The sequence below is a fragment of the Centroberyx gerrardi genome, chromosome 8, assembly GCF_048128805.1.
Source record: "Centroberyx gerrardi isolate f3 chromosome 8, fCenGer3.hap1.cur.20231027, whole genome shotgun sequence".
Lineage (NCBI taxonomy): Eukaryota > Metazoa > Chordata > Actinopteri > Beryciformes > Berycidae > Centroberyx > Centroberyx gerrardi.
In genome coordinates this window covers 21508944-21536608 of record NC_136004.1, presented here as the reverse complement: position 1 = coordinate 21536608, position 27665 = coordinate 21508944, and the positions used below count along the sequence as shown (strand labels likewise).

The window sequence follows — 27665 nt, the reverse complement described above, 5'->3', positions numbered from 1 at the left end:
TTCTCACTATTGCTTGTCCCAGCTCAAGCAGTTGCAGAGCTCCGTGTAGACGGCAGCACGACAGGACAGATGCACCGACAGCAGCATATTATCTGGCTTTTGGTTTTATTGGCCCACTGGCTGAGGCTTGGGCTGTAAACACTGGCACTTTACCAGACACACAGCTAGACACGTATGAGGGAGAGAGGCAAGTAGAAGGGCAGGGCGTGGGTGTGAGAGGGAGGAAACCAAGGGAAACCAGGGGATGTTGAGAGACAGGAGGAGGGCGGACAGAATAAGGGAGAGATGGAGCGAGTGGGGAAGAAAATAAGGGTAGAGGAAAAATGGGGGGAGTATTCAAAGAGTGGGAGAATGTAATTAAGTGTTCGCAAATGTATTAATGGACAGAAAGTGAGGAGGGGAGCTGGAGAAGAGAAGAATGTTCAATGTCATCTGCCTTTTTCTGCAAAAATTCTGACATTGGAAAAAAATGCGCTCAGTCAAGTAAAATTTGGGCCTTTTTTATTGGTGAACATTCATCATTGCTTTTATTTATTTTTTTCCTTGTACCTCACATTATGATGAGTGGAGTGACCAAATGTTGAAGTGTATGGCATCCCATTTGCATTCCCTCCTCTTCAAAAACAAAAATCTAAAAGCCTAAATGTAACACTAGGTACTTAAAATGTTGCATAAACAGTTGTCATGTTGACTTAAAACTCACAGAATGAATGTAGACCTAAAACACAGAGAGAACATGAACAAGATAACTTGACCCTGCCATTTAAGTAAGGCCGATGACAAAATGCAAATAACGTCAAAACATCAAAACTAGTGATTCATATCTGACCTAACATTTGCACACAAAATATAGAAACCTACGTCAAACAATCAAATGTTGAAAATTTTACTTACCTTTTCAAGAAAGCCAAGAATGTTAACTTTGTGGAACTTTAAACAATTCTTCAAGCTAACGTCGGGGTCTTCCAACACGTTGTCGTTAGAAGAACTCGTAGCGTTAAAGTGAATAAAGTAATTTCCCGGCACAATGTACTGAAAAATAGCAAAAAAAGGAGCAGTTTACTTGCTTACTTACTTATACAAACATCATCGGTTTTGAAAATGGATGCACGAACAGGCACCACAAGTAGCCCGTACTTGTAAAAGCTCCACTGTGTTTAATAGGCCATGCCTGGGCAATGTTTCATAATGCAGTTGCACAATTGAAAATGATATCAGGGATAGCCTATTACTCACTAATTAGGGCAATTAGTGCATATGATTGTGCGGGCTTGGTTCTATAATGCAGCTATGATGATATTGCTCAGAGCAATAACATGGTTCAGACGAGACAAGATGATATGCATATCAAATAGGATCCAACTTACAGGCGTGTCAAGCCTGATCCCAGTGGCTGAAGCCAGGTGCCATCATTCAAACGCATCATTAACAGGGCCAGACATCACAGTGACAGTGATGCCAGCTGGCCGTTGAATAAGTAGATTTAGCATCAAGTTTTTGCCAAGCATGATCATATATTGCTCAGAATTTAAGTGGATGACTGGGTGGAAGTTTGTAGAACTTGAGCTTCGTTTTCACAGTGAAGTTTTGAGAGTCTGCAGATGGTTTTAGGCTTGATTTCTGGCCATATCCTTCAGAAGCTAAAGGAAGACTTAGTTATGAGGGTCACAAAAAGCAGTGGCTGGTTCAGGCCAATTCTGCACCATAGCTTGCCTGGCCTATGTAACAACTAATTACTATTGCTGCAGGCCATAGATGTCACATATACATCCATGCTCTCACAAACACATGTACAAAGACATAGACACACATGCACACACACACACGCGCACACACACACACGCACAGAATGTTCAAAAATACGTAGAAATGTATTTGTGACTTTGTGAAAACTTATGTGTTTGCCACTGAGGATATAGTCATCTTTTCACCGAATGAATTGGTTTTTAGGCCATATGCACCCAAATTCTTTAACATGTCATTGTAATTTTAGACTGCACAATGTTTTCTCTAATAAACAAGAGATGCTTCATTGAAGTTCCTATTCTTTCTGAAAATGCAATAAAGTTTTAGTGGTCCTGGGGCTGTTCATGGAATTGAATCACTACAAGTAGGCAATTTTTTTTTAAAATCTTTTACTAGAGCATTTCAGCTTCAATTTAAAACTCCATGACTCATTGGTGTGGAAAGCACAGAATTGTGATGTTTCATAAGTGGTTGAATACATGCTGTGTTGCAAGTCCCGCTTTTTATATGACTGCTGAGCTGGAATGGTGAAGTTGCGTCGAGCTTGTTTTTAGTTTGTGCCTCTCAAACATGCAATGAGGCGAGAGAGAGGAATGGGACAGATGATAACCCTCTGGCTTTGTGCTTTTGAATAGCAATAGAAGGGCAATATCCCACAGGATGGCTTTTCATAAACAAAGAAATTGTCAGACGAAATGAACTGCGCTTTTCTTGGATGGCTTTGGTTTGTGAGGTTTCCCTACTGGAATGGGGAATCAACATGCAGATGGAGGAAATTGTTTGCTTTCATTGAAATGTGCCACTCTGTCCTCTCCTCTGCAATTTGAAAAGGGGCAGAGACACACACACACACACACACACACACACACACCTTGTAACTAAGGAAACAAAGAGCTTTCCAGAACACACACACACATGCACACCTGTAATGAGCCCTTGTATTCCATGCCACACATCCTTTTGAAACGGTATTATTACATATTTCAGATGTTTATAAGGATGACCTCTCTATTCTTTTTCAAATTTTGAAGAATGCTATACAACTACCATACAATGGCAATGCAATATAGCAGCCACAGCCCCCACCCCAACCAACTGTGTTCTTCAGTGTGTGTTCACTAGAGATACTGTAGTTTGCCACCTCCGTCATTCAGCTAGTGAGCGGGACATTTAATAATTCTCTTTTCGCTCTCAAATTTGTCACGCGATCAAGAACTACTGTGAATAATGATAGACCAGTGATAATGGAGTGGCCAGTTGCTCTCTGCACAGTTCTTTTCTGGCTGTTCAAAGCACTTTACCCGGTATCTGATTGCAAGTCACGGTTAAGCCTTTACATGTCATTTTGAAGGAGTGTTATTTTTCGGATCCATCTCTCTATCACTATTGAAGAGGAAAGTTTCTGTTCCTACACTGCCAGCTTCAATCTTCAGTCTTGGGGGTTTAAGTAAGCTACAGTCAGTGCGTTTACCAAGTCCATCAGGAATATGGTGATGGGGCGAGACGCAGACATGAATGCATGGGCGATATACTGAGGTGAGGGAATATGACATTGGCTAAAAACGGCCACAGGCTAGAGCTAATTGTATTATTATTGGATGCTGGGGGACATTTTGGCTTCTGCACAGTATTTGGAATGTATTGCTGTGCACTTTGTGCCCCTGTTTCAAATCACCGGTAACAGATGCACTGCCAACTGATTTCTCCTGTGGTGACAATGAAAGCAGTAAAGTGAAAACGTCCAAGAAGTTGAATGTTGTGATTTAGCCTGTCTCTCAGAGTGTCTGAATGGGATTGCTGCAATCACCCCTCTGTCCTCCTGGTGCCATTTCTGATGACTTAACACAGGTTTGGTGCAGACCATGAGCATTGAATCTAGAGGAAAATAAATTTACTGAGAAAACTCGCTATTCAAGCTGTCCAGAATTGGTCATTCATATGTAGCTGTGAGACAGCAAGTCACGGCTAAATGAAACATTGCCCCGCTTTATCCTACTCTCTCAAGTCCTATGGCCCACATTTTAACACAATACAATCACTATCTAGCACTTTATGGTATGGGACTGCTGGGAGAAATGAGCCTCTCAGGGATTAAGGACACAGATGACAGCCACTAAAGAAAAAACATTGAATCATCAATCTGAACTTGGCGCCATTGTTGTCTCACAGCTGCTGTAAGTGTTCCCTTTTTATGAAGTATTCAAGTTAATCATCTTAATGGGATTATTTTGCTGTTGGAGAAAGGATTGCAAGTTAAATCAATGGACTAATCAACTGGGTTGAAGGTAGAACATTATAGATAAATTCTAATAAGCTATTTAAATATGTTTTTGAAAACTGGAACAATTTTATTTCGGAAGTTATTCAAAAGAACTAGTGTCGGCCTTGAGCTATAATTGCAGTCTCTGGTTGGATATGATTGTAATTTTTCATGACACCTTCATTTCACATTTAAATGACTGTGGCACTCAACAGTACTGTAATTGAGCTCTTTCATTAGGCTATATATATTTGCGTTTAGACTACCAGCGTGAGAGAGTGGCAATTGCCGCATGGTGTGACAGGGGAAGCATTAGGGAGGTGAAGACTCTAATTCATTTAGATAATAGCTACGCACTCCCCGTTTCCTCCTCCGCCATCTACCCCCCCATCCGCCCCCACACCACCTGTCTCTCCCTGTGTACTCCTTGTCCCCATGTCATACACACACATATGCACACATACTGTATATGTATATACTGTATACACAAAAGAAATGTTCTTGGCATGATTGGAATGGGTTACACTGCAGAGTTGAGTTCATGAGGACGCTGCTATTTTTTCGATTCAGATGCCAGTTTTACTACTTGTGCAAGAGGTCCTGGGAGCAGATGAGGTCTGCAAGTAACGCTTTCTTCAGAGCGGGCATCATTTGAATAATTCTTACCTTCAGAGGAGCAGGGAGATGGACCAATTTCATTTAAAACTCTCTTGTTATTGCACAGGCCCGTCTCTATTCAAATTCAAGTATAACAGAGACTACACTTAAATCTATTTCTTTCTTGCTTTTATTCTCTTTTCATGCCACTTTTTGTCCTTTTGTTACCTCAAACCTCTGCTTTTTCCTCCTGTCTCCATTCTCCCATTCTTGCACCTCTTCGTCATTCTTCCTTTAGCTAATCCTTTAAGGCAATATGAGGTGATTAGGGAGGTATATTAGAAAGGAAAGGCGCTCTCCTCTTTCTCCCCAAAAGGCGTCCGTCTCCTCTCTCCTTTCTCTCTTTACCACTTTATCTCTCTCTCTCTGTCTCATGTCTTAAGGCTTAATGGGGTGAAGGAATGAACTTGGATGAATAAACATGTGGAGAACACTGTATCCAGGGCACCAGACTGTCATTTCTGATGCACATGTGGCCGATTGTGTGCTCAGATCAGTTTTGGGCTGTGCAGATTATAGTTGCATTACCTCAGGTCCTGTAGCCAGGTCTTAGGCAGACACACACACACACACACACACATACACAAACACACACCACCTGTGATAGATTGGTGGTCTGATATGCCATACCTGGTTGCCTGGAAAAAGAACATAGTCAGAAGAGTGGAAAGGAAATAAATTCCGTGCGTTGGATTAATCTGAGATCTGAGGAATGGAAAGTGGCAAGTCTCGCCTAAGAGAAAATTCTTGCCAGCCTTGCAGTTTTTTGTATACAGAATCTATCAAAGCCCACACTGCTGTGAAAGTAGGGATTCCTCTTTGAGCTATCATAATTCTTCACCTCTGCAAACTTTTCCAGATTTTTACCATCCAGACACCCAAGTGTTTCCCACATTGAAACAACAAATTGGTCTCAAAGTGTTTTGCTTAATAGGATACAGTCTCAATATGTTAAGGGCAGGAATCCCCCTTAACACCTGCGCTTTTCATTTAGGGCTCTGAAGATATAGTGGCTTAATTAGGCTGTTTATGGCAGTTTAAACTGTCTTGTTGCAGTGTGAAACAGAAGAAATAGAATAGAATAAAGCTACAAAGCAGATGGTATACTCCAAGCTGCTAGATTTATAGTGAAATGCATTTCTCCTATAGGCAAAGTTTAATCAGAGAACTGGAGAACTGAAAACACAGTGAATTGTCCTCAAAATAGTAAATGGTACAGAGGGGGCTTGGGAGATATAAAATGCTGCAAGTGTTGTATGGAACAGAAGAATTGAATGAAGTTGGATCCTTTATCACTGGATCTTTGTGTTAGATGCTGCTTGTTTGTAATATACTTTAGCACAAACCATACTGCTGGGTATAAATATGTACATATGTGATCTGTTGAGCCAAACTTTATCATACACAGATTTTTAGTTTTCTAGACCTCAGAACATGGATGAGAGAAAACAAACATGAAGGCCATCACAAATTTGATATGCTGTGTTGTTTTGCCATTGAATTATGGAGACGGCGGAGCCCTCTGATGGTTTCAGCCATTGCCATATCATTGACAAAGACAAAAAATCATAAATAAAGCTGAGATCCCATGAATCAAAATCATCTCCTGAAAGATGGAGAACTGTTTTAAGAACAAACATGAGTTAAATGTAAGTTAAGTTTCGTTTTATTTGTCATATGTAGGTTAACACAGGGTCAACAATACAATGAAAAGTACTGGACGAGAGTCAGGTCAGCTCAGCAGATAAGGCGACAGGATAAGCAAAACATTTTTTACAAAATATAAGCAAAATACTAACAAAATATAGCAAAAATACAAAAAAATATCAAAATATTAACAGAATATATACAAAATACAAAAATAGCAAAATATTAACAAAATATATACGCAGCAACGTTGGTGTTGCTGGTGTTGTTGATGTTGGTGTTGCAGGAACAACAGTGCATTTGCGTGAGTGTTTGTGTATGTGTGAAATGTCGTTTGGAAAGTTGGCTATTTTGTGGGTGAGTATGGGGGAAGAGGAGTAGGAGGAAATCCCTGACCTGGGCCTTTCACTCCTGCTTTTTCCTTCCCCTTTGTTTTGAGATCTATGTACATAAAAGTGACAGTGTATTGCACAGAGAGTGTGTATCAGTCCTGGTTGAATAGCAGCAGTCCGTGGAATAGTGCAATTATTATCTAAATAGTGCAGACAAGCAGAAATACAATGAGGGGTACCAATTTTATGAGTTCAGAAGCCTGATGGCCTGGTGGTAAAAACTGTTTTTAAGTCTGGTGGTGTGTGCAGCCATGCTCCTGTATCGTCTACCAGACGGTAGCAAGGAGAACAGTCTGTGTGCTGGGTGGCTGTGGTCCTTGATGATACTGTGTGCCTTCCGCAGCAACGCTGGTGGAAGATGTCCTGAATGGCAGGGAGTCCGTTGCCAGTGATGTGCTGTGCCGCTTTCACTACTCTCTGTAGTGATTTGTGGGCAGAACAGTTTCCGTACCAGACTGTGATGCAGCCGGTCAGCAAGCTCTCGATGGTGCTTCTGTAGAAGTTTGTGAGGATGCTGCCGTTCATACCAGACTTCCTCAGTCTCCTCAGGAAATAGAGCCGCTGGTGAGCTTTCTTGACAACGGTGTCTGTGTGTAGGTTCCAGGAGAGGTCCTCAGAGATGTGAACTCCAAGGAACTTGAAGCTGCTGACCCTTTCAACCATGGCATCACCAATGAGGATGGGAAGGTGTCCACCTCCCTGCTGTCTCCTGTAGTCCACGATCATCTCTTTTGTTTTACTGACGTTGAGAGAGAGGTTGTTGTCCTGGCACCAGCTGGTTAGTGCCTTCACCTCCTCTCTGTAGGCCGTCTCATCGTTGTCTGTGATGAGGCCCAGGATGGTCGTGTCGTCAGCAAACTTTAATTGAATGCACACACACTCCAGCAAACTGTTGCTGTCAGCATGAGCATACCTCCCACTTAGCAGGGTGATGGGGAAGATGGGTGCTGTTATATTTGATGCCTGGCTACAATATTCTCAATTGGCCCTTCAAAAAATACAATTGAGATTTCTATACAACAGCATACTTGTCTAGATATCATAATATAAATATCCAAAAGAGCCATTCTTTAATCGCAGTGAAACTAGGTCTCCAAAGCTAAATGTATTAATTAAAGGCAGAACATTCTGTCTGTGCTTTACTTTGAACATGCTACATGTAAGATTTCTGTATTTATATATCACTCAAATTTTATTGTCAACACAATCTGATGCAACCAAAAACACACAAACTTGCCACCCTTGCAGACAGTAGTTTGTAATGCTTGAGCTTTGGTCCAGTTTAGGAAGTCTTGGCCTCAATTCCCCACACAATCCTTTGCAGTAGCCTGGCAGGTCAGGCATGAAAAAGTACTGAAATATTCTGGTTGAATGTCATCACAGCGACTATAGAGCATAGAAATGTTGGTCCTTATCATAAAGATAAATTTGGATAAAATATTTACCTATTTAAAGCTGCACATTGTGATGAAATCTTACACTTGTTTTAAAGAGATCCATCTTCCTCAAACTCCTTTCTCTCGTAATCTAGGATATAAAGTTTTTATTGAGTTTTTTGGATATGTTGTTTTATTCTGTTTTTATGTAAAGCACTTTGAACTGCTTTTGTATGAGATGGTGCTATACAAATAAATTTGAATTGAATTGGATTGTTTGCTTTGCCAAATAGTGGGCCAGAATAAAAAAATAAGAATGATATTGAAATTGTATACATGATCGTTTGAAAATGTATACTGTAAAACTTTGCATCGTCACGTAAGAAGGGGAAGCATTTAGCTGTTTAGGATATTTAAATGCTGGGCAAAGTCCAAAATACGTTAACCTGGGGAAAATGTTTTTCATCATCTTGAACCAGTATGTTGTGAATTTTTAATTAAGTTCTTAATGAAGAACTTTTTTTGACCTTTATATTCCTTACTAAAAGGCCTACCTGAGCTCAATCCAAAGCACATTATTGTGCCCTGGCACGTTTGTTCCGCGCTACTGAGCTAGCGTATAGACTATTTACTTGATGGGACACGTATTTTTGTCTACCTTCCGGAATGTTGTTTTGCCATTACAGGAGAATGCCTTTATGGGATGCAACGCTTAATTGGTTTGGGCCCAAGTAATGTGATGGCAGAGAATATAACAGGGAGTTCATTAGAGCCAAATTATACCTGTGACTCAGAGGTCCCTGTTTGCTCCCGGAGTGTGTGTGTGTGTTAGGGTTAGTGTGTCTGCGCGTGTTGTATGAGTGTATTATGCAATTGTGTTTCCATAGGCATCAGTGTAATTCTATTTGAGTCCGTGATGTGTACAGATGTACTTCGCGTGCACACATGTAAATCTTTTATGTATATAGATTTCTGTTTGATTTGTTGCATATGTGTTCTGCTGAATGTCATTTAAAGTCTGTGTGTGTGTGTGTGTGTGCGTGTGGCGTGGGTGCATGTGATCACTGATCCAGAATGATTTTATCTGTGTGTGATTGACTGTGCTATTTGTCTGTGTGTGTGTTGGCAGCTGGCGTCGGGCATCTACAGCTTTGCCTGCTCCCTGTGGAGTCACCACACCGACTGCTTCCTCCAGCAGATCTACGCCAGAGATGAAGCTGCGGCGCTCAGCTCACTGGAGAGGACGCTGCTCTCTCTCAAAGGTAGCAAAATTCATGGCTGCGCACATGTGCACACACACGTGCACTGGTATATACTGTAACAACACACAAACACACAGACAGATGTGTGTGCGCGTATACACATTATTACAGTTACAACACAGATGCAATGTGCAAATATGCTGGCTCTCAACGGAACTTGCGCATAGAAATTCATAAATAGAGACAGCTGTTCAACATCCATCCACTTATTCACTGTGTGCACGGCATGCGCACACACACCATACGTGCACACACACACACAAATGCATTCTTATGTATAGAGGTGCAAAGATCTGATACTACGGATTGGTATCAGACTGGTCCTAAAATACCTGGTTGGATATTGAAAAATATGAATGTTATTGCATGATTCCGCCCATTGAAATACACTGATTCAGCCAGACAGGCTGTGAGCTTGAGTTAAAATATTCATATGTGCTGCTAAAAGTGAAACAGTAATTAGAGTAAACTGGTCTTAATGAAATTCAGTCATGTTGGCTTTTTTTTGAGAAATGCTTTCAGAACTTTTTTTACTACCTCTATCACAGTGCTCCACATTAATATTAATTCACCATATAATGAGTGACAATATTGCATGCCACCTGTGTAAAATTTGTTTCTCTCTTCTCCTCAGTTCTTCGCAAATTGACAGTCCACGGATTCCAAGAGCCACAACAGAATATGGAAGTGATGGTGAGTCTAGAGGGAAAAAAAGCTAATACTAACAAATTATTTTAGCTACGGCTGGTATAGAACCACTCATATTTTCATAAAAAGCTAATATTTTTCTATTGGTCTTTTGAGTTGAAAATGACTTCAGTCATACTGTGCAAATTGTGGATGGCGGTTATGATTGAAAGTGCCTTAAGACTCAGAGAGAGTCAGGACTTCTCTCTGAGCTCTTCTCCCAGCCTTCAGGGTGAAGAAAGTCCAAATCCATGGAACAGTTAATTCAATTCAGTCTAAATCTCCCCAGAAGAAAAAAAAAAAATATATATCAGGGTGTGTCCGGGGAGGGTTTTGGTTCCCCCGTGGCTCAGAGTTAATGGAATCATTTGCACAAAACGCCCCAGTCCTTTGAACTCGAGCTGCAGATTCTCACTACCTCCCGCTTTCCCCGGTCATGAGTAAGTGGTTTGTTGAAAGGACTGTGGTGACTGTTCTTGAGGAAACCTCTTGTTCTCTTGTGTGGAAGACCATAAAAAGTGAAAACTACGTCAATGGAGAGCGGAGGCCCAGAATGACTATGAAGTGGTAATTTGAAGCACACTGTTTTGTTTTTTTTAAATGCCACAAGCCCATTGCATTTTTCTTGTCTTTTTTTTCAAAATTTCCAGAAAGCACAACCACTGCTGAAATTGTTTGATCAGATGGGCTGAGTAGATTTTGACTCAGTTGACCTAGCCACAAGAGAGGAACTTATTCTTCTATATGTAAAATTGCTCATTGCTGATCATTACGCACACTGTTTTTGTCCTTTGGTCTTTTACCTTATATCTTTTACCTTAATTTTATATCTTTTAACCTTAAAAAAGATAAATGTATCAATTACACAGAACAACAGAGCCCCTACGATCCCCACTGACAGATTTATATAGAATCTTGTCAAGTTTACTTCACAGTTACAGTCCCAAAGGGCTTCATAACGCCCACCTTATGAAACGATAAATGAATATGACACCCTCCAACTTTAGACCCTCAGTGAAAACAAGGAAACAATTGGAGTTGAAGGCCACAACACATGGCAATACTGTCCGCCGCAAACACACAAACTAAATTCCCATCGGCAGGAACCTGAGTCACTCCCAGTAATAGGTTTATAAGCGCTACTACCTACAGTTTTCTTTTTGACTGCTGGGATAGATAAAAAACTGTCATGCGATTGGAGGATGTGTGGCAGCATATATGGTGCAATGTGATCTGATAAATGGGACAGTGCAAGCCCACATAACATTTAATGTTAGCAGAAGTATCTCAAAGTCACATCTGGCATGCCTTGGGAGCCAGTGTAGGGAGGATAGGATAGGTGTTATGTGGTCAAATTTTCTCGTTTTGGTCAAGATTCTGGCAGCAGCATTTTGTATAAGCTGAAAATTTTAGTGCTAGTATTAGGTAAACCAGAGAATAAGACGTTGCAGTAATCAAGTCTTGACGATACAGATGCATGTTTCCGCTGCTGCTCTTGTTAATAGGTTGTTAATAAGTCTGAATTTTAGAGATATTGCAAAGATGAAAAAGTTTTATTGCTATCTTTGATGGGCAGCTTGAACAAGAGAGTAGGATTGAGTGCAACACAAATATTTTTGACAGCAGCCAATTATAAACATTTAGGGCTCCATTGAATTTTGTCTTTAGTCTAGGACTAGGCTTAATCCCTGTCTGTGAAACCAGCCCTTAGAGTAGTATCCTACTTAAGGTCTAGCTGGTCCAATAACTAACAAAGTTTAGGGGCATTCATCATTTGACTTGGGATAAGCTGCTTTTAGGAATTTGAGTTGCTTAGGAACTATGAGCAGCCTGTGGAAGGCTAGCATGTGCCGCAACGCGTCGCAACTTTTAATCTGTATACATTAGCCACTAAAATAAGGGCTTTTAAACTTTTTTTTCTAAAAGAAGAGTGCCTTGGATTTGTTTCTCTTTATTGTCTGAACACCCCAACTTCCAGTGAGCACCTCTCTACAACACATTAAAGCCAATGACACAATGCCAGTAGAAAGTGCCAAATTGATAATATTAAGCATTATGGGTCCTAGAATTGGAAAAGATTCTCTGAAACATTTTGCAGGGAGAGAGTCGAGCATACAGGTTGTGGGTTTTTAGGCCACTACTAACCTGGAAACTAATTTGAACTGTGAAGGTACACAAACAGCCTGAGAAACAGGGGGGCGACAGCACCCTGATTGGAGAGTATACTAGTGATGTCATCTCAAATCAGAGCGAACGTACGAGTGAAAAAAATCCATGAAGTCAGTGGCGGAGAACAGAGAGCCATTGGTGGAAGAATGTTTTTGAGAGTTGGAAACTGTGTCAAATAGAAACTTCAGGTTGTTTTTATTGCCATTGATTAGTCTAGAGAAATGTGCAGCCATAGATTACCAACATGACGTTTGTAAACATTTTTCTTGGCAGGCCCTTTTTGCTTGATAAGCCTGTTCAGTCAGTTGCTGTTGTGCTCGCTCCTTCTGTCTCTCTTTCTCTGTCTCTCTTTGTCTGTCTCTCTCTCATACTTGTTTCTTGTTATTTTAGTTCTTCATGTTTTGTTGTTTCTCTCTTTCTCTCTCTCTCTTCCTTTCTCATTCTTGTTCTCTGTCAACAGAGAGATGCTAAGGACAAATTAATGATTGATAGAATCCTGTTTACTGTGCTCTATTATACCACTAATGTGACAGCTTTTGGCTGGCAGGCTAAAGGTTATATGATGGTAAAAATCCACACATTAAAAAGACATTAGCCCTGAGCTGTCGCTGGTTATTCCAGCTCAACGAGCAGAAGTAATGGGCCAGAGTTAATATTTCATGTTTAGATGTAAATGCTGTTATTCTATCTGAGAGTCACTGCTTCCTGCCGGGGCTTTTAGCTTGCCCATACCATTTTTCACCCTTTTATTATTCTACTGGTGGTGTGTTTACAGAATGAGAAATACTCTTACTCTAAACCTCCCTCCCTTCCCCACCAGTCAGGTCATGGCTTATGCCTTATACTAACTATCTTAAAATCAACAAAACATTTTTTTTGTTGAGATCAATTTCACTGCTTATTTCTGTATATATAGCAGCAGGTGGTGTAATCTTTGAAACACAGCCAAGGTGGTGTTGACTCTTCCCTTATCGGCAGGACTGTGGCCATTCATATCCTTACTTAGTGTGGGTGAATTGAGGTTGCACACAGATAAACAGTTGAACGGCATCATGCCCCACCAGCATCCAATTACTCACACCTCTCTCTCTCTCTCTCTGTCTCTCGCACACACACACACACAGACAAACACAAATACACATGCACGGCACGCACGCACCCACACAAAGAGCATCATTAGTATCTAATCATATACAGTATTCAAATTTCTACCTGGACGCCTCCAACCGTCAGCTTTCCGCGACCTGGAACAAATTACACTGCGGCACCAAGGAAGTTAATCGCTGTTAATGGGGACAGGTGAGGTGACTCAGAGAAGGATGATGGCATTTAAATTAATGAGCTGCAGTGATTGATTAAGCCCAAATGAACTCTGCTCCTGAATAAGAAATCTCTGATTTACACATTAATTAATCTGATTATTCACTAGACTTTGATTGTACAATTAGGTGGTAATCTTGCTACAGATTAAGCTTTTTTTTGAATCTGGTATAGGGAATACTCAGATCATTTTGCATATTATTAACTACTTCTTCAGCTTGGTATTCAGTTGATTTGTACAGATAAAAAAAAAAAACATTTCATTTTTTTCTTTATTTGACATTTTCGTGATTTAACTGGTGATTAAAGATGCGTCACACTTTTTATTTGACATATTGATTGTGTCATCAATATGTTGATGGTTGTCATCTCTCATCTTTCACTTCCGTTGATGATGGGAGTGATGCTGATAGAGCTGTGAATGTCTTATTACACTAATTAATTTTTGAATCTGTTTCAAGTTCATAATTGTGCCAGGGACTGAAGTAGCAAAGAGTCTGTCTGAGTTACCTGACAACATAAATTTGCCAACCTGAGGAAAACTTAGAAGAGTTAGACCCCTTGAAAAGGAGTTATGATTAACTCAGTCATCATGTGCAGCCTACAGCACAGCAGCCCTGAACTATAACGATGCATCTTGATAATAAACCTGTCCCGTATCTGCTAGTTTTGCATGATGTGCCACAGTAATCTTGCTATGAGCAAGCGTATACCTTGTTAACAACTTAATCTGATGTTTTTGTATACCGTCATCCCCTTTGGCCCCAGAGGAATGCACTTGCACGCATGCAACATTAGAACAAAAAGTTGGAAAGCCTACTAATCCCCCAAAACAAGTTGGTTATTTACTCCTGAGAGGAGGTCTGACTCCTTTACAGCTCGCTGCTGTTTTAACAGTATTTTTTTGTTTTTAATGTGGGATATTCTCCTAAGTCTGATTGCAGTATTGATCTTAGGAGCCTTGTTGTCATGCATCAGGTAGACCTATCGCCACACTTGGTTTTAGTGCTGTACCAGTGTAGGAGAAAGGAGCTTTGACCCTGTTGCATCACATCCAGTTCAACAGAGCCTCCTATTATGAAAACAAAAGTGAAACTTATGATTCTATGCTCCAGACTGCTTACATGTGTTTCTAATGGAGTATGCTATACAGTAACTTGATACTTTTTAGTTTGTCAGAGATGTTTACGGTTAAAATTGCCCCACACTTGTATAAGGTGAACATGAGTGCAGTGCCACAGATTTGCACATTAACTCACAACAGGCTGTGGTATATTGAAATTAATTCACAGTTTAAGTGTGTTGCCTGCTTGACGCGCGTATTGTCAGCCTTTTGTTTAGTTTTTACATATGATGTCAACTGTATACGACTAATAATCTCAAATCTCTCAAATAGTCCAGTTAGATACACTTTTTGAGGTAAACACATTCAATTTGTCAGTAAGTAAGACATATATTTAATGGAATCAAGGTGTCAGATTGCATGACAAGACACCAAAGTGGAGATTGTTCACCAAAACTTCTACCCGGCAGAGTGTGACCCTGGACCCCACTTGCCGGCTGCATTTTCTCTTTGGCTGGCTGCTCAGTGTGCTTATGGAACAATAGTACACCTAAGAACTGAGAAGGACTGTCCAATAGTTAGCAAGCATCTTCGTGTCACCTCCACTGCAGATTATATTTGGGGATAAATCTTGCCAGTGGCAGTTTGATGATGAAAGGGATGCACTATGGAGTTTTGAGTTGAATAATTTATTTATTGTTCGGACAGTAGCTGGGAGGAGAGAGCCATGCAGAATGGCCCATTAATTTGAGACAGGAATGTTTATACCATGGTGAAAAGGTGTAACATTGGATTTGGATCATTTTTTAAATTAATGTAGCCCCCTGCCTTTTAACATGCACCATCATTTGATTTTAAACCTCCACTTTATTTCATTGGTGAAAGAGGGAATGGTCCCATCCATGGCCTCTGGTGGATAGAAATTCATAGCCAGCAAGAGAATTGTACACTACTTTGTGTGTGTATGTGTAAATGTCTGTCTGTTGGAAAGCGTTTGTGTGTATAGATGTTAGCTTATGCATCATGAACCAGGGTAATACAGCTATAATCTGTTGAGCCTGTTGCAGATCTGACTGCACAAATATACACAAACACGCACAGCAAACACGTTCACCAAATTCTTCTTAAACTGCGACCCGCTTCTCTTCCCTCAACTCCAGTCTCATGTTGAACTTGCTTGCCCTGTTGTCACACCCCTCTCCCTTCACAAACCACTTTTCACCCTACTGCTGACAGGCCCATTTGATGCCCACCGCTCTGTCTCCATTTTTATTTCAATCCTTTTCTCACCATCTCACTCCATTCTGCTGTCATTCATTCACTTCTCAGTTCTCACTTGTCCCTCCCCAACAGTTCTGTGATCTTCCCCTATCTTGCTCTTTGGTTATTGACCCTTTCTTCGTCATGACTGATGCTCTATAGCTTTTTTGACCTCCCTCCCTTTTGCATTAGTTCTTTGTAACTTCCTGTCCTTTCTATTTTGAATCCTGCCCCTCCTGTTTTTGCTTCTCTTGTTTTTCATCCACTTTGCCTCCCCACCATCCTCCTTTTTCTAATCCTCACCCTTAACCAATCCCTGTCTTGAACTTTGCTCCCCATCCTCTCCCACCTCCGGTGCTGCTCTTGTGAGCCCCTCTGCCTTGCCTAACTCTGTCAGGAGCCATAGTTGCTGTCTGACCATGGACCTGGTTGACTGGATGTGATTAATGATGCTGCTGTTGACCTCATGGCTGAACACTCATGCAGAACTAAACAAACTGCATCTCCATCTATCATCTAATTTCCCAAGCAAAGCTCCAGCTATACCAAGCTATAGAAAATTGATTCTCTTTCATACTGTGCAGTTGGCATTTTTATTTATGTTCCTGATTACGGAGGCAAGTGTGCCCACGCGCGCACACACACACACACACACACACACACACACACACACACACACACAGAGTTAGTTATTCCCTTGTTAATGTTTCTGCTTCTGGGCAACACTGATGAGGCAATCATGAGTGATGCGACCGCAAAAATGTCAAAGAGATTAAACTCTCTCTCACCCTCTCTCCTCATCTCCTCCTTTCCAGGGCTTCCTGAATGCGGTGTTTGAAAGACTAAAACAGTTCCTGGAATGCTGTGAGTACCTGTCTCTTTCTCTCTGTCCTCAATTGTTGATCCTGTGCTCCTCCTTTCAGGTTAGGTTACTAGTGCTTGATCTAATGCACATAGACCCACTCAAAATTCATAGATACATGATACTTTTCATTTGCAAAACTGCCAAAAGTCTAGGCATCTGAACAATGGTCTTAGTTGGATTCATCTGGTATAATTTAGCTGTCACATCAAAAGATCAGCCTGAATCATAATAAGGGGCCGTCAGTTTTTGATTATGGTTTCTTATTTTTCTCTGTTAAACCATGTTAAAACAATGACAACCTCCAAGAGGAACGGCTTTAGCTCACTGTCCCAGTACTTAGCCTAATGTGTTTGACTCTAGGTACTAGAATCTTTCTACTTGTTGAAGAGATTTTGACTCAAAGCCTGTCATTGATAACTTTAACCAGACATATTCTACAGAGTGTAGACACAACAGCTAGTGAAAGAGCCGTTGATAAGAGTTTGGCCATAATATTGTATGGATGGCATTCTCCTGCACTTGCTTGAACTAAGAGGTGGTGGTTCTCCAAAATAAACTCTCCAAACTCTCCAAAGGCCAGCTGGAATAGAAACATATGTCACACCCTTTGAGCCAACATGGCTGCCACTGAAAACGGCAGTTGCCAAATTCACTGTCAGTGGCTCTACCTAGGTAGTGTAACCTGAACCAGAAATGTGCAAGCTTTGACAAAGACAACGATGTCGAAACACGTAAGCTTGTTATAGTCTTTAACAACAAAGTGAACATTATGCATTGGAGGAATATTGCTGCAGTCCATTCTTGGGAGTTGCTCTCTCCCTACAATGTGGAATTCTTTACTCAAGTAGTTTAACTTGACTTTGTCCATAGAACTTTGTCACAACAACACCCAGTGAGTGGGGGATAAGTCTCAGACAAGCACCCTGAGCTGCTGCAGCAGTAGACGGAGGCAAAAATATCATTGGAGATATCAGCCACAACTATCACTTCCAATATGCACTCTGCTGACGGCAGGGGAGACGGGGTCATGGTCCTGTTGGTATTTTGGGGCTGGCAGATAGCAGAGCAGGGAGGCAGGCAGCTCACAGGCGAGCGAGGGAGAAATATCAGCTCTGCGCAAGCCTGATAAGGTCAACTAAATAAGCTGGCGTTTTTGGGTCTGGTCTCTGTTGTCCATTCAGATGTCTGGCTCGTCCTGTGAGATGATAGTCCTCCAATGGAGGTCACTTGTCGGTTTCTCTCTGGCTGTCAGTCACTGGGTTGTTGAAAACAGAAGTGGATATATATCTGTCAGAGATGATGAATATCCTTTAGTTATAATATAGCTGTATAGTCAGTCCATGTATTAGGTTGGCGTTAAAGTGTAGCTAGGCCTTTTTAAAAGATCCCATACACAATGACTTATGTCTGTTATGTCTTCATGTGGAGAAATGCTTGTTTATTTTCTGTCTTTATTTCTTTCTGTCTCTCTTTCTGTTTTCAATCACATGTGCCCCACTCCCCAGACACCGCCATTCACACACACGCATGAGAGCACGCACGCACGCACGAATGCACGCATGCACAAACACACATACACACACATGCACACACACACACACACACACACACACACACACACACACACACACAGCAATCTAGCTCTAATTTACTGGGTCCACAGGTCTGATTGAAGGTATGGATTCCACAAGGTGCCTGTCGGCCCAGATATATGGTCTCAGTCACTTTGATCACTTCACACAACATCTGTTTACATTACTAGCTGTTACACACCTGCAAAGAGGGAAAGACTGGGAAGGACACAAAGTCAGTGTAATGGAATGGTATTTTGATGGGTCTAATCCCTGATCTGTACAAGATCTAAAAGCCAGTTAGCCTTTTTAATCAATCCGGCCTCACATTAGATCCGTGATTACTGGCAGAAAGATGTGTGGATAAGGGTAAAGGAATGATGACCCTGGTTGGAAGCATGCCAGGGACTGTTATTGTCTCTGTTGGTTTCATCAAGGAGACTGATGAGGAAGTAAACCATATGGGATGTCTTTATTGATCCTAGCATCTTGAGTGGTTTTATGGAGACAAAATTTACATTTGAGAGTGTGAGTCATTCATGGTCACTACTTCTTTTATTACTGTACTTTATCAGATATACAAAGGCCTGTCATGGTCCTTCAGGACTCTCAGGAGGGAGGAGGGGTGGACAGTTGACCTCCCACACTCAAAGGAAGAAAGATAGAAAGTTTGTCGTAAATCAGGCCAAATCAGCATTTCAAGGGTAGTTCATATCCATTCTGGAGAATCTTGTGATTTCAGTGAATCTCTCTCACGCAGTTTTCCCACTCTCTCTTACTGTCTCTCGCTCTTTCTGTCAGTCTCGCTCTTGCTCATTCATGCTTTAGTTTCTTTCTAGCCTTCTGCATAAGCTCCATCACGATTCCATTACTCAGGCAAGATCGGGTGCCACTTAAGATAATTTCCTCTCCAATCTGCCATGGCATGCAGGCATGCTGGAAAGGCTTCCTCCGAGTATATTGCGACACATTTTTGGTTGGGCGAGTGAGCTTGCTCTCTGAAGGCTCTTTATCAACAGTTGATGCAGTCGCTTGTATGTGGGTTTCTTGCAACGTACCTTGATGAACTCTCAGGCTAAATGCTTCAGGAAAGGAAGGGTTCAGAGTTTCAATATGTGCTACAGGCCTTTCAAAGCCTGTTAATGTTCACCCTGGATCAGTGTTGGCATGCTATTCCTATTCCTTCGACAGATCAGCCCTGATTTATGAAGATAAAACAGTTTCTCTTAATTAGTTATAACCCAGCACATCTACTCCATCGAGGCATAGTGACTTTCCTCGGGATATGGGCACATTTTGGGGTTAATTTTCTGTTAATTTTTCTATTACTTTTTCTATTACTTTTCTGTTAATTTTCTATTATAACAAATTAAAGCTCATCGCATGTAAAAGCTTAAACGCAAATCCACTTCAGGATTTGTCTTGATGATGTCAGGTTAGAGCCAAGTACTGATTGAATTGTCAACAGCCATAGGAAGAACATACTAACTTAGTTTTTTAGTCAGGCTGCACTTTTAGGGTTTAAATGATAATCCTAATTATTTTGCTCAATATTGCGATCACGGTTATTAATCATGATTATTTGTCTTGATCTTGGGAACAAAATTGCTTTATTCTGCTTTCATCTTAAATCAACATATTGACTAAATTAAATGACTAAACTCTACATTACATTCATATAAACAATGTTAAACCTGCAGGTCGGCAGGTTGGTCCAGACAGCACATGCAGAGAGAAGCTGGAGAAGACGATCATCCTGTACACTAAAGCGGTAAGTTGGCATGCACACTATGCATAATGCAGTGGTGGGACAACAATACAGCACACGATTTTATGTACAAAAGTCTGTTATATCATCAAGTACATATTTAGCAGATTTTGCATTAAGGGCGTTGCAGACCAAATATGGCCTCTTACCGACTTTCACCACCTTGAATCCGCCTTTCTCTCTCCTTCTGTTCCGCCTCTTTCCCACTATCTCTCCTCTTCTGTATTTTTCTCTCCTCCCATCCCTGCAGTTGTTGGACTTCCTGGAGTACCATCCGTGTGCGTTTATCCCCCTGATTCAGCGTTCTCTGGAGTTTGCCGTCAGCTACGTGTTCACACCGGCTGGGGAGGGAGTGACCTTTGAGCGCTTCATTGTCCAGTGCATGAACCTCATCAAGATGATTGTCAAGAACGATGCCTACAAACCTTCCAAGAACATAGACGGTAGGAAGCGAGGGATGGGGGAATTAAAGGGGCAGTGAGGGGGGAAGGTAAAAGAAGAATGGAGAGATGGAAAGTTAACAAATGGAAGTAGCGAGACAGAAGGCGAGAAAGGTGTAGATAATTGAGAGGAATCTAAGTCGATGAGGCAAAGTAGATTGAATAGAAAACTAGAGAATCAAATTAAGTTTTGGATCTGTGATATAGAGGCCAACACAAACCGCCATTAACCCATCAAAGAAGATCGCCAAGAGTGTTTTAGCTGTGTCACATGAGCCCCTTTCATGCTGTCATATGTGAACAGCAGCCAGTGTGGAAATGCCAGTATATCAGTTCTGCCAATTTGCCAGCTCACGACGTTGTAACGTTAATAGTAATGTTTCGTATCGACTGTATGTGTGAATGATGCCAGAACATTTACGGCACAACTAGGCCTACTGTTATTGGTATTTTTGGTCATTCTATTTTCTTTTCACAAACCGTAATTAAAAAATGAAAAACGAATGGTGATTTGATTTTCATTTAAAAATCCACAACTGAAAAACGGAAATAGAAGGTATTTTTCATTTCCCTGGTCAGAAATGGCAGAATCAACATTTATAAAGGACTTGATTTTCCTTTTCTTCTTTGTAAAACGGAAAATAAAAAAGAATAAATAAAGAAAACAATAACGAAAAAGTCAATTTTGGGTCTGAGAGAGAAGCCGCTGCTGTGTGTCTTTCAGCAGAGAGAGAGAGAGAGAGGGAGAGAGAGAGAGAGAGGAGCGGGAGGCGCTGCTCAACTCAGTAATAAACTTTATTTCTGATAGAAAATATGTTCAAAGACCATTTTACTAATCCATTGTCTTGTCTGGAATAATTTCGCCTTCCTGAGAGCTGAGAAAGCGCCAACATGTGGATATTAGAATATCACGCATATCAGATCATAATTAGACCTATCGTGTGTGATTAATCAACAGGTTATTATTATTAACGAGTCTGATTTTTCTGGCAAAATACATGAAATAATGAAATAAAGTTTATTACTGAATTGAACAGCGATCCGTGTTTTACAAAGGAGAAAAGGAAAATCAAGTCCTTTATGTTTTATCTGCCGTTTCTGACCAGGAAAACGAGAAATGTCTTCTTTAATTTGTAGATTTTTAAATGAAAATGAATCACCATTCGTTTTTCATTTTTTAAATTTCTGTTTCTGAAAAGAAAATAGAATGACCAAAAAAATACACGGACCGAACAAGCACAACATTAGGACTGCAGTAGGAGGGGAATACAAACCACCAGACAACAGGCTGGAGCTTTACTTTTTTTGAGGAAAATATGGAATTGGACAGACGGTTAAATCAGAGAGATCCTGGGAGTCAGGCGGACGGAGAGATTAACCCGCCGTGTTTTCAAACTGCAGAGACTCCGCGGTTAAACGTAATTTCCGGGAAATGACAACAGTGGAATGTAACGGTATTACCAGTGCTGTGTGAATGGCAGCGTTACGTTGCAAAGGCGGAACGGCATGTCTTGTGTGAACAACACAAACTGCCACCATTACTGGCAAACTCAATCTGGCACTTTGACGGGTTTCATGTGTGAAAGGGGCTATGGTTTCTGCAAAACTAGAAAGCTGCAAAACTAGAGAGCCTTAATACCATCATGGTCATCTCACCTCACCACTACTCATGATTATTTCAAGCCATCAGAGGCCTCCAGTGCTTCTTTAACAGTGCCGCACAGCACTCAGCCTTTGTTCAGCAAGCAGGTTGTTTGGCGTCCCGCAGTCAGGGTCTTTCTGCTAAGCAGTCGGTAGCCGGCAGAGAACGTAGAGCCATTTTCTGGGGCTCTTGTGCTAATGCCTTGGTTTCAGAATTGAATCTGCCTTTAAGTTTGCATTAGTTGTCCTCTTTTCAAGCGCGCTAGTCTTTTGAGTGCAAGGTTACACAGCTAAAGGGAAGTTCATTCTTGACTCAGACATCCCGGTGCAGAGCAGCCGTCTGACTTATTTAGTAGTGCCACGCCATCAGTCAGACAGACTGACAGGAAGACCTGTGTGCCTGGGACTGTTAGAACAGTGCTGTTAGCATTGTATCAATAATGAGACAGGTGGGTGAGGGGCCACAGGTGGAGTAGGGATTAACAGTGGAAACTATTAGCTTAGTTGGGTTGGTGTTACTTATCTCGCCGATCACATTGACAACATTACTTATACTATGTCCGCCTTTGCTAATGAGACTATTGCAGGGTTCAAATGGCTTAAAGAGACTAGTAAATCCCATAGGCTTACTCTACTAAAACATGAAATGGCATTGGATTATATTATGGCTAAGACAGGAGGACTTTGTACCACCTTCAATCTTACTGGTGATGTTTGTTTCACTCTGATTCCTGATAATACAGATAATCTTACTGGTGTTATTGACGCTCTGGAAGTAATCAGAGATGCTTTTGGTCCTTCAGCGTCAGCAGGTTATAGTTTCCAAGTATGGTTAACTGATAGGTTGGGACCTTGGGGAGCCATGTTGATACAATTATTGATTCCAGTTGTAATTGTGTTTGGCATAGTTCTTTGCTTTTGTACTTGTACTTTGACGTGTATGCGTGCTCTCATGTACAGGTGGTTAGGTGGTGTGGTTGTGGTGCGGTACAGCAGTATGTTAAAATGCGAACACCACCAGAAGAGTGGATTCCTCCTTACTATGATGATGGTGATCACTACAATTCAGTAGTGATCGTGTCTGAAAATACTAAGAAGTAAATGTGAATATAGCTTTGTGACTTCTCTGACTAAACGAATGATATTTGATTAATCCTGTGATGTACCCTGTATTGTTTGTTATGTTATGGAGGAACAATTTAGGACATGTTTGTTAATCTCATGCTGAATAGTGAACTGTATGTATTGAGATGGAATGTTGTTTTCAGCTGTATTCTTTTATTTTTTCGTTTTTATCTACATTGAGTATGGCTTGCTTGTAACTTTAGAAGTAATGTTTTCCTCACTGTTTAAGTGACGTACTATATAGCATAGGCTGCATTTTGCATTATTTTATTTTAATCTTAGTTGTCACCTTGTGACAAAAGGGAGGAATGTAAGAAATAAAATCTATACTGTGCTTTTTTATATGGATAGTACACTCTGTTCTTGCTTTCCTTTGTCCTGGAAAGTGGAGTGTTTTTTGTCCTGCTTACTACAATGATGTAATCAGTGCTTGAATGCATGCATGATCACTATATATGGTTATGTGTGGTTTTAAGTGATTCTATAGGTGGACATGCAGTAAAAAGTCCGAACTAGTGGGTTGGTTTTGAGCCAAGTGGGTTTGGCTATAAGCCAAGATTTATAGTTTTGTTTACTTTGACCTATATAAGTGGATCCTAAACTCCGTTCTTTGTCACTTCTTTGTTACTTGTTTGGTACATTGAACTGAACCATGCAGGGCTGAATAAAGAATCCATAGAAGACTCTTGAACCTTGCTTATTAATTTTGACCCACAACGGGTGAAGTAAAACTTTGCATTTACAGGTATTGGTTAGGACTTTATCAATTTTGTTTCAAAACTTGGTTCTCCATAAAGATACTGTTCTTAATTTTCTCAGTAATTGTATAATAGAAAAGGAGTAGAAAAATAGATGTTTTTTATTTTTCTGAAATGATTTCTACCTTTTGGATCTAAAATTGAGTATCCTCCCATTAGCCACGTTTTGGCATATAAAATCAAGATATGCAGCTGAGATTGCTTGCAACAAACTATACTTCAAAGCGTATTTGCAGAAACATAACATGCTTGATGTATTGTATATTGGTAAATGAAACTGTCATGTTGCTGTCAATTACACTATAGTGAATTGGATCTGCAGACGAAGAAACGGTAGAAGTAGACACAGTTAAGGTTGATAATATGACTATACTGTTTCTCTCATTCTTTCTCTCTTTCTTTCTCCCCTGCTTCCTTCCTTCCTTCCTTCCTTCCTCCCTTCAGACAGTAAACCAGAGAGTCTGGAGGCTCACAAGATCAAGACGTCATTCTTCACGCACCCCACACTGACAGAGATCGGACGCCGCCTCGTTTCACACTACTTCCTCCTCACAGAGGAAGAGCTGGCGATGTGGGAAGAGGACCCAGAGAGCTTTGGTATGAGCACATCCTGAGGCACAGACACCCACACACATAAACACGTAAAGGAAACATGCAGACACACATGCACAGACAAGATGTACAGCACCTCTGCTGAGCACCCCCAGCGATAAGCTTCACACCAGCGTTTCCTAATAGACAACATTTTACATCTCCCTATTACACTATCTACTAATTTGACAATATTGGCTAACTTTCCTTTTCATTTTTACTAATCTTTTCTACTGCACCTATTTAGATTGCAAAAAATCCCAAATTAGAGGTGAAATCATAAGATGCCAGTGCATTTTTTTAGATGCATTATACCAGAAATAGCCCCTCACCAATTGGTCAGTTCTTTATCAAAGTATAGATGCCTTTGTGCTATTTTATTTGACTCCCCTGTCTCCTCTTGCATGTACTGTTCATATTTCACCAAAGGTTTTATGTTGCCACTAGGGATCCATATAGCTGATTCAGGGCAGTGAGATATTGATACTGTGAATCTTAACTCACTGTTGTAGACCGCTGTACCACCTACACTGGCATTTATGATCGATTTTATAGCATATGCAATTACTTTTCCACCTTTTTTTGTAGAATGCCTAAGTATAATGGCAAAAGTCAGACTTTAAGGGCCATGTACAATACATTCATCTTGAGGAGTGTCACAGGGCTGCCCTGTAGTGTAAGATGCATGCACCTGCATACACACTTGCATGGACGTTCTTTTCTGTTCATTACGACCTGCTGGCATTTTTATTAATTGCTCCCTGTGTATTGCCTAATAATGCCTATAATGCGTCAGATTTTAAGCAGCATGTACAATACAAAGCTTTATTAGTTTAGTTAGAAAATTACATTGGGGGCTATAGCTTCTCTTCTCTTCTCTTCTCTTCTCTTCTCTTCTCTTCTCTTCCTCAGTTGCCTTTTAATCTAATTTCATCTCCCTCTATTGTTGCCTTCTCAACAGCTGTTGAAGAAACAGGTGGTGACTCCTGGAAATACAGTCTACGGGTGAGTAAACACACACAGCTACACACACACACACACACACACACACACACACACACACACACACGCATACACTAATGAATGATCCTGTTATATTTTCATCTCAACTACCTGAGAGGTGTACTACATGTGTACGTTGTAGAGGCAGCACTCCCTGTGTAATGACTGGTTTCACAAACACATTGCAAACACTTTCTGCAGATTTGACCACATGATCCACTGCCTAATGTAATTTCTGTCCTTCTGATCCCATGCATCTAGCACATTTCTTACATAGTTCCTGAGGCCAAGACTGAAGTGCAGCTTAAGTGCAGCACATGAGCTGTACAAGATGGGTCTTGAATGAGAGAAAAATGCAACAAAATTACAACAAATCAAAATCCATTTTATACCATTACCAGCATTTTGTATCTGTGTAATTCAACTTTAAAGCTTTCCATTGATACAGATATAGGAATTCTATGAACAAAAAAAGCACATATATCAACTCAAGTACTTGTGTGCCCTGTATTTGTGCAGCCCAGGGTGTCTCGAGGGCTCAGTGGTGTTTGTACACAGAGTCCTTTTATGATGTATGGTCTTAGTACGACAGCCCTGCTCTCTGTTGTCCGGTCGTATCTGTCACTATCACAATAGGGACAATAAATCCCCAACCGCCCCAAAAATCCAGCGGCAACTACACATTGGTGCCCTTAGCTTGACAGCATCTCAGAAAAATGAGAGGAGGAATGCCTCTTTTGTTTTGAGAAACTCAGTCTGTCCCCTGTGTTCAAAACACAGTAAAGCTTAATGTCCTGTTTACCAAGGTTAGAGGCTGAGTTTTAGAAGAAAAAAAAATGACACCTGAAGCAAAGTTTGTGAACATGAACAACTTAAATCTGAAAACGTAGATCTAAAGAGCCATAATTTTGTGATATATATATATATATATATATATATATATATATATATATATATATTTTTTTTTTTTTTTTTTTTCAGTAGAAGATTTTCATTTTTTAGTCCACATACCACTATAGAGGGTCATGAACAGGTAACCTCCAAACCTTGAAGACCCTAGTTACCATCCCTTTCCTCCATTTTGAACCCTAGTTTAAAAAATAAAATCTACCACATCTGCAAACTAGGAAGAATTGAGGGAAATGTGACTTCATTCTGTTTTCTAGATAATACATTTCAATATGATATGACAATCTTACATCTGCGATAGTGATATATTAGGCCTATAGTAGCCCACAATCCACACGTAGTTTGCATTTGTAACTTTCACTATAGCCGTTTACATGCATTACTTTCTCCTAACTATTCACACAACAATTCACTTCTCTTTCGAGTGCAGCGTTGAGAACAGCTAAATGGAAAGACTTATTCTACCTTCAAGCACTGTCGAAAATATTTTATGAGTTTTGTTCACATGAATAACCCAGCAGAGCGCAAAGTATGACTGGCAAAATCAGGATTTTTAATATTATTTTATTCTATTCTATTTAGAATGCAAAAATTATACAACTTCACATTTTTCAGTATCCCTTTTCAGTATCCCTCCTTGGTACTGTTAGTGTGTTTATTGTCAGTGGAGCAGTGTGCAAAAGGTGTTGCTCGATGACATTGCAGATTAGAGTCTCCGGACTTTCCTCTGAACTGTACAACATCATAGCAGTAACCTACGTGAATTCTAGGTGCATTTATGTTTTAATACCCCCAACAGGAGACAGGAGGTGCGTATAGAGGCTGTTACCCTCAATAGAATGGTAAAAAGTACCAGATGACACATTTTAATGGAGCTGGTATTATACTAATTGTAGCAAATAATATTTCTCACTGGGGGCCTATAATATGTTTTTATATTATAAAATATTATATTATGTGGTGGCAATTGGCAGAGTGTATTCAGTGCAGCACTCTAAAACAGTCGGTGGTCCCCAGGGCTTTAGAGCTGGTCTCTGTGGCTCTGTCTGATTAGTCAGCAGTGGCTTATCTTCGGCTATTGTGGGTTTTTTTTTTTTGACTCGCTATATAATCTCTCTTCCACTGTCTTATTTTCTGTTTCTCATTTTGTGTCGAC

General features: G+C 40.6%; 1 protein-coding gene across 1 annotated transcript in view; it reads left to right on the top strand.

Annotated features, from left to right (window-relative positions):
• The window catches only part of ipo11 (importin 11), a 156830-nt gene that overhangs the window by 14138 nt on the left and 115027 nt on the right, over positions 1–27665 (top strand). Inside the window, exons 5-11 of the mRNA XM_071894791.2 lie at positions 9208–9340; positions 9975–10033; positions 16655–16703; positions 19976–20046; positions 20294–20486; positions 24452–24604; positions 25560–25603. Coding sequence (XP_071750892.1) covers positions 9208–9340; positions 9975–10033; positions 16655–16703; positions 19976–20046; positions 20294–20486; positions 24452–24604; positions 25560–25603 — 702 coding nt within the window. The remainder of the gene's footprint in view (positions 1–9207; positions 9341–9974; positions 10034–16654; positions 16704–19975; positions 20047–20293; positions 20487–24451; positions 24605–25559; positions 25604–27665) is intronic.